This window comes from Chrysochloris asiatica, unplaced genomic scaffold, assembly GCF_000296735.1.
Source record: "Chrysochloris asiatica unplaced genomic scaffold, ChrAsi1.0 scaffold00028, whole genome shotgun sequence".
Lineage (NCBI taxonomy): Eukaryota > Metazoa > Chordata > Mammalia > Afrosoricida > Chrysochloridae > Chrysochloris > Chrysochloris asiatica.
The window spans coordinates 8,461,377-8,469,987 of record NW_006408546.1 but is presented as its reverse complement, the minus strand read 5'-3'; the positions used below and the strand labels follow the sequence as shown (position 1 = coordinate 8,469,987).

Here is an 8,611-nt window from a genome sequence, read left to right as displayed (position 1 = left end):
TAACAATTGTGAAGACAGTTTAGGACTCTCAGTGTTTCATTCAGTTGTACACAGGGTGGCTATGAGTTGGAACTGATTCAACAACACTTAACAAGAACAACCATATATACATGCTCACATATATGAAGGGGCTTCAAAAATATGTGGGGAATAGGATTTATAATGGAAAATTTCTACTAATTCTCTGAAGTCCCCTTGAATTCTTACATACATACATACATATATGTGTGTGTGTATTTGTACAGATAAGGGGGATAGAAACAGGTACTTATTAGATATAACTAATCAGCTCATGGGAGTAGTTTTCTTGGTTTAAAGATTTAGGATCATACATAGTCATGTGTGACAGTCAAATGGCATAGTATAATTAATAAATTTTATGGCTTATATCCTAGTCTATTAAGTAGCATCTGGGGTCTTAAAAGCTTGAGAATGGCCATATCGAATATACAACTAACTTTTGGTATTTACTCATCTGGTGCAAAAGATAAAGGAGGAGACCCAAGACTCAGAGAAGAAACCAATCTACGGCACTTATTGTCTATGTGGACCACAGTTTCTTCTACTGTGAGAATAGAAAAACTACATGATTCCTGCTTCCACTACCATACGTTCTGATCAGGACCACAATAAATGAATTTTGAGATAAAGAGAGAGAGAAATGCAAACTTTTGGGGCCACAGAGTCAGAAGGAATTGCCAACTATTGTCCTGAGATATTCTATAAGCCTTGAGGTGAAACTCTTTCATCTAGGCACCTTTTTGCTAAAAAGCTTATAAAGAAATGAATATCACTCTTGAGTACTGCACTCTTCTTAAAAACTGTCTATGAGTATATGAGACCAAATGGTTAACAAATAGTCTAAAGCAAAGATGAGAATGCTGGGAGGCTGGGAAGCCACTGTTGTTAAGTGCCATTGAGTTGCTTCTGACTCACAGAAATCCTATGCACAACAGAATGAAACACTGCCCAGTCCTGCACCATCCTCACAATTGTTGCTACATTTGAGCCCACTTGTTGCTGTCAATGTGACAACATGTCCAAAGCATGAGAGATGAAGTCTCGCCATCCTAACTTCTAAGGTGCATTCTGGCTGTGCTTCTTCTAAGACAGATTTGTTTGTCCTTCTGGCAGTCCTTGGTATTTTCAATAATCTTTGCCAACATCATAATTCAAATGCATCAATTTTTCACGTCTTCCTTATCGTTGTCCAACTTTCACATACATATGAGGCAACTGAAAATATTTTGGCTTGGGTCAAGCTTACCTTAGTTCTGAAACTGACGTCTTTGCTCTTGAACACTTGAAAGAGATCTTTTGAAGCAAATTTGCCTAATGTTACAGCTCTAATCGGGCTGCTAATCTCATGGTCAGCTTGAAACTAACAGCTGTTCCGCGGGAGAAAGATGAGGTTTTCTGCTCCTGTAAAGATATACAGCCTCGGGAACCCTGTACAGGGTTGCGATGAGTTGGAACTGACTCCATGACAAATAACAACAACATATGTCCTCTGATTTCCTGACTGCTGCTTCTATGAGCATGGATTGAGGAGCCAAGCAAAATGAAGTCTTTGATCATTTCAATTTTAAATTTATGATTTTATTTATTGGTCCTGTTGTGATGTTTTTGTTTACAATGAGATGCAATTCATACTGAAGCCTACAGTCTTTGATCTTCATCAGTATTTCAAATCCTCTTAGCTTTCAGCAAGCAAGGTTGTGTAATCTGCATGTCACAGGTTGTTAATGATTCTTCCTCCATTCCTAATAGCAAAGTCTTCTTCATATAATCCAGATTCTCAGATTATATGCTCAGTGTACAGACTGAATAAGTATGGTGAAAGAATATAACCCTAACACACACCTTTCCTGATTTAAAACCATTTAGTATTCCCCTGTACTGTTCAAACAAATTGCCTCTGGTCTTTGTAAACGTTCCTCATGAGCATAATGAATTATTCTGGAATTCTCATTCTTCACAATGTTATCCATAGAATGCCTTTGCATAGTCAATGAAGCACAAGTAAACATCTTTCTGGTATTTTCCGCTTTCAGCCAAGATCTCTGATATGAGCATTGATATCCCTCATTCCATGTCCTCTTCTGAATCCAAGTTGAATTTCTGGCAGCTCCCTGTTGATGTACTGCTGCAACCATTTTTAAATTATCTCCAGCAAAATTTCACTTGCTTGTGATATTAATGATATTGTTTAATGATTTCCACATTCCACTGAATTCTCAGAGAGCGTAGCGTAGTGGTTACTAATCGGGCTGCGATCCACAAGGTCAGCAGGTTGAAACTACCAGCTGTTCCGCGGGAGAAAGATGAGGCTTTTTGCTCCCATAAAGATTTATAGCCTCGGAAACCCTGTACAGGGTCGCTATGAGTTGGAACCGACTCCATGGCACATAACAACAACAACAACAACCTTTCTTTGGAATGGGCACAAATATGGATCTCTTCCAACTGGTTGACGAGGTTAGGTAGCTGTCTTCCAAACTTTTTGGCCTACACTTCCAGTGCTGCATCAGTTTGTTGAATTTTCTCAATTTTAATTCTGTCTATTCCTGGAGCATTATTTTTCCCTCATGCCTTCAGTGCAGCTTGGATTTATTCTTTCAATACCACTGAGTCTTAATCATATTCTATCTCTTGAAATGGTATCCATGAACCAACTCTTTTTGGTACAGTAACTCCATCTTCTTTTGATGCTTCCTGCATCATTCAATATTTTGCCCATAGAATCCTTCAATATTGCAAATCAAGGATTGAATCTTCAGTTCTCTCAGCTTGGGAAATGCTGAGAGTGTTCTTTCCTTTTGGTTTTCTGACTCCAAATCTTTTCACAATTCATTATAATGCTTTATAAAGAGCATTATAGAGACTATGATAATGGATTTGTATGACTGGGCTAATGGAAAAGAACTAGACCAAAAACAGTGAGAATACGGATAAAACATAAAGACTATAATCAAAACCATTGAATAATGCATGAAGAAATTGTTGAATGGACACCTGTTTTGCTATGTATACCTCTACCAAAAATATCATAAAATATTACTTTAAAAAAAAGCAAATCATATGCATATCCTATGATGTAGAAAACCCATTTCTAAGTATATATCTACAAAGAAAGAGGAAATATGTCCACAAATAGTTCTATATGAGAATGACTAGGAGCACTATTCATAACAGTAAAACATACAAACAACCCAAATGACCATCAGTAGTATTAAGGATAAATATACTGTGGTCTACTCACACAATGAAGTACACCACAGTGGGGGGGGGGGGGAAGAAAACATTGCTACAAGCAACAGGTTGCATGAATCTCACAAACAAAATGTTGAACAAAGTAGCCCACACTCAAATGAATCTGTGCTTTGATTTCTTTTGTATAAAATCTAAAAGCCAAAAAATTGTTCTATGGTGTTGGAAGTCTTGTGTGCTAGTTAAAGACAGGGGACTTCTGGAGAAATGGTCATTTCTGTTTCTTAAAATGACCAAACCTACAAGCTGGGTTGCCTGGATGAGCTACTTAGTTGGTGAAAAATTCATCAAGAATTAGTCATATAATTGGTGCATTTTTCTATGTGCATATTGTTTATACTCCATAAGATGTTTACAATCAATAATATGCAGAAAAGGGTCACCATATTAACCTGCACTTGCAAGTCCAACATGGGTCTACAGTGACTGATCTCTCTTGCTATTTTATACCCAATGACACTTTTTGTGGTGGCAGGAATAAATACCTGACTTTTTCTTGTCAAATAGGAAACATCTTTTTCTTCATTGTCGAAAATGTCTCTTAAATTTTGCACACCTTTATGGGACTTCTGAAAGTAAAACCTCACAATGCCAGAAGTTTCCAACTCCTGATTATGCCACCATGAAAACTTTACCTGCAAGTCACATTAAGTGTATTTTAAAGCAGTGGGGTTCTGGGCACACCCAAATTTCCTGGAGGTATGGTTAACACAGATTCCTAGGCCCTAACTCTAAAGTTTCTTATTTAGTAAGTCTGGAGTGGAGCTTGACAAATAGCATTTCTAACAAATTCCCAGGTGATGCTGATGTTATTGGTTCAAGGACCACACATTGATAATCACTATTTTAAGGCAGCCATGTGAGAAATTCAAGCACTAAAAAGAGAACAGAGAACTGGAAGGCCTCTTTCTCTCAGGTTCACCAAGTACATATTCAGATGTATCCTTCCAGGCATTTTCAAATGATCTATTTTAATATATATGTGCATTCTTAAAAAAATGACAAGGAGAATGAAAAGATCTAAACAAAAAAGGTTATTAAATACATATGTCTTGCAATGTTTTTTTTTAACGAAGCAATCTTTTCATACCATGCTACTGCATTATCTTTAAAAGCCCCAGAATACTCTATTTTGTGGAAGTATCATAATATCTTCAACTAATTCAGTATCCTAACTTGTTTAATTTGTTTCCTAAGTTTGAACTACCAAAAAAAAAAAAAAAAGCTATAATTAATAACCTTTCAATCTCTGCACACTAGTGTCAATTAAATTATGGAATTAGCTCCTAGAAATGTATTGCTGGTTCAAAGGTTATATGAATTAAAAGTTTGATATATATTTCCAGATTTTCCATTCAAAGTGTGAAACCAATTTGCACTTAAGCCAAGAGCATACAAGAGTGACTTTGCCCATACACTTGCCAACACTCCCACCTATCCACTAACACTGAGCTGATTCCAACTTGACCCTAAATGGCAGAGTAGACTTGCTCCCCTGAGTTTCTGAGGCTGTAAATGTTTATGGGAGCAGACAGACTTATCTTTCTCCTGTGGAATGGCCAGTAGGTTTGGACTGCTAACCTTCTGGTTAGCAACCCAACACAACCTACTATGCCACCAGAGCTCCTACCACCAATATTACTGCTATCAAATGTTTTAGTTTGGGCTAAACTAATACACCTCTTGGAGTCCTGTTGTGGCTCTGTAGGATAAGCATTGGACTGCGAACTGAAAGGTCGGCAGTTCAAACACACCAATCGCTCCTTGGAAGCACTACACAGGGTTGCTATGAGTTGGAATAGAATAAACAGCATTTAAGAACTATGACAACAAAAACAAACCCCATTCCAAGCAAGTATTTTGTCACAGCTTGTTCTTTGTCATCTGTCTTTCTTTATGGTTGAATTCTGTCCATAGAAAATTAAAATTTTTGTTTGGCAAAATTAGTAATGCTCTTGCTTGTTTTGCTTTCAAGGTTTTGAATTATTGTTTGAAAGATCTTTTCTTTCCCTCTGGTTTCCCTTGCTTAACTTTTCTCTGGGAGGCAGGGAGTGGAGTGGATTGGAGGTTGAATTGATTACAGGAGTTTTGAATTTGCTAATTCTTGTTCTGGATGACCATGAACATAAAGACTCAATAAGGAATCAGTCTCTGGTGAAGCTCGTCTTCCTCAACAAGTCCCTTCTGGGTCTCTGGCAGAGCCCAGAAAGTGTGCACGAGCATGAATTAGGTACCTAACTCATGAAAATAGAATATGTATGTAAAGGTAAATTACTAAAAATCATACACACTTCTTGCCCCACATGTACAGGTAACAGGGACAGTCTTTATGTTTTTGTGAACTGAGAGAACCAGACGTCTATGTGTCTGATAGCTGGGTTCAAATCAATGTAACAGCAGGTTCAATCCTGTTAGTCTAATCTGATGTGAAGACTCTTCTCATTTCCAAAGTAAAAATTGTTAGACCTAAGTGACTGGCGTCTGACAGGGTGAATAAAATTCCAGTTGCCCACTTGGGAGTAGGGGTGGTAGGAGTGATTCACATGAGGAAGATGGGAAGAAAAGGCCGTCCAGGTACCTACCATTGGTGTTCTGCAGGACCGTGGAGTACTTCACAAAGGCCACATCTCCCTTCTCAACCAGACACCTGCACCACGAGAATCAGAAAGGAGGAGGGTGAACAGGAAATGCATAAAGAAACACCCCATCTACTTGGGCCACTTGGTACATCTGACAAGGACCTTTTCTATACAAGTCTAACACCCAGCCCGTCCACAGGAGTTTGGGTGGGGGGTGGAATGTGATAGAAGAAGAAAAATGTCTACTTCATTTCTATTATAGACCACCCTTTTTTGCTTCCATATTTTATATAGAGATCAGTTTCTCCAGGGGAGGTGCTTGTATTCTATCAACAGGAATAATATAAGGATGACAGTGTTGTTGGATCAAAACACAAGACCAGAGATGAAGGTCAGTGTGCAAGAGGTGATTTTGGAAGATGTATCACCATCATATGTCTGTTGTTATCGGCTCTAGAGTGGACTCTGATGTATGGTGACCCCATGAATGACAAAGGCCTATACCATCTTCAGGGTGTGTAACTCTTGGTGGACAAAATTCTTTTCTAATCCAGAGATTTTTCATTGGATAATTTGTGTGTGTGTGTTTTTTTTTTAATGTTTTATTGTGAATTATGTGATAGTTTACATGGGAGAACATTAGCTTTACATTAATTCTATCGTATACCATTTCATTGCCATGGTTACAATCCCCTCCATGCATCACCAACCAACCAAAGGGTATACACTACAAGCCTGCCCTCCGGTCATCAGCACACAGTCCCTCTCCCTCTGTGTGTCTAAAGTCCCCGACTGCTCCATCTCTCCACATCATTGTCTCTGCCTCCATCTCAGGCATCACTGCTTCTCTGGGTAGTGTCCCGCTCTCTCTCCTCCCTTGATGGTCCCAGGGACCTCCACTCCTAGGCTGAAAAGTTAATCACTCCCCTTGCTACAAAACATCTACCTTTACATTTCCAACCCTCACAAGCAATCCTGATAACAATTATTCACTATTGTATCACAAAAGAGACCCATCCGCATTTCATTTCATCAGCCCTGCCTAGAGAGATTGGATATTACTCAGTGGAGATTCTACCTTCCTTCACGCCCTCTGAATCTAGGTTCCATCTTGAAAGCTTGTAAGCCAGTCACTTCTTGCCTCTGTAGCCCCCGCCCCCCACCACCATTTTGTGTGGTTCACTGGCTAATTTTTGAAAGTAGATTGATAAAACTTTTCTTCCTAGTCTGTCATAATCTGGAAGCTCCATTGAAACCTGTTCACTATCAGTGACCCGACTGATATTTGAAATACCAATGGCACAGTTTACAGCACCACCACCGCACAATGAACTAACTGACAGGTAGTGGACTCAGATATCTAAGGAGTAAAAATTCATAAAAATGAGCATGTACCATTAAAAGTTTGTTCATGCTTAGTCCCATGAAAAATATTTCCCTCTACTCAAGGTGTGTTATTTTTGAGGCATATTGAGCACATTAAACATTAATTTTATGACACTCAGTCAGTTGGAAATTGCTATGAATTGTCAGAAGTACTTCTCTAGTGTTCTCTCTTTTAGTTTCAGGTATCTCTATATGTAGGTAGGATCAATTCCTCTCATTCAAAGTCCCAAAACTCCATTGTCCCAGTTCTTCCTTTTACACCTTCACAGAATCCGGGTTCTGAATGTGAATGATCATCTGTCTTAGGTGTGTATATACCTCAGCGATAAGGTAGACCAGAGGTTCTCAAAGTATTATTTCCCCAAACCAGTAGCAGCAGCATCTTTGAGAAACTTGTTAGAAATGTACATTCTTGGGCCCCACCCCAGACTTCCTGAATCAGAAACTTGGGGGACAGAGTCCAGCAATCTGTAGTTTAACAAGCCCTCCAGGTGATTCTAGTTCATGAAAAAATGTGAGAACCTCAGCTTTAGACAACCAGTTCCTCACTTGATGGAGAAATGAATTCAAATGTTTTCTGATTTTCTATGAACAGCAGACCTAGCCTTCAACCCACAACACTAACACACTCTAAGCTGGGATGCAATCAAGTTTCTGTATTTTGCCTCCAAGTTCTGGATTTTCCTAAATACAGTGCCCAGATGATGGGGTAATATAAAGGTGACAGGACATGTTCACTGGGTGGGTTCCAAGGAGAAAAATTATGGTCAGACACTTACCTGAAGGCCCCTGCAGAGCCATAGTAAGTCTCGTGGCTGTTGGGGGCACATGTGTGGGTTGGACTTGGCAGACTGCTGCTGCACAGAGCACAGAGACTGGAATTGAGGTCTGACCCAGGGGCACAGCTTCCACTGAACAATTCATCTGTGGAGAAACACAACAGCTTCAGTCTATCCCTACAGTTTCCTAGATGCTGCAAAAGACATTCAGTTATTCAATCACATATTATTAAAGAGAAGAAATCGATAGAATCAAAACAGGTTCCAGCTGGAGGAAACTAAAAGGGGAATTGGCTGAAGTTAGAAAAGAGTTTGTGAGTATGGAAGGGCAGGCACAGACTGTAACCCCAAAAGAATGGACAAAAATGGAAGTCCTGTTGAACCACATGCTTTCAGTACCATTTGTCTTTGCTTAAAAGTTTTGCTATCTTGACTTCAAGTTCAAGAAGAGCCTAGACAGAACTGGAAAGCGATATGTAAAAGACTGAGACAAGACCTTTGCCTCACACCCTATACAAAAATGAACTCAACATGGATTAAAGATCTAAATGTGAATTCTAAAATTATGAAGCTCATCAATGAAAAAATAGGGACGAA

The 8,611-nt window shown here is 39.1% G+C and overlaps 1 protein-coding gene across 1 annotated transcript in view; it reads right to left on the bottom strand.

The window, feature by feature from the left end:
* Window positions 1–8,611, bottom strand: part of LOC102838046 (inhibitor of carbonic anhydrase-like) — a 51,258-nt gene that overhangs the window by 6,824 nt on the left and 35,823 nt on the right. Inside the window, exons 12-13 of the mRNA XM_006846641.1 lie at window positions 8,015–8,159; window positions 5,853–5,917 (exon numbers count right to left, since the gene is read on the bottom strand). Coding sequence (XP_006846704.1) covers window positions 5,853–5,917; window positions 8,015–8,159 — 210 coding nt within the window. The remainder of the gene's footprint in view (window positions 1–5,852; window positions 5,918–8,014; window positions 8,160–8,611) is intronic.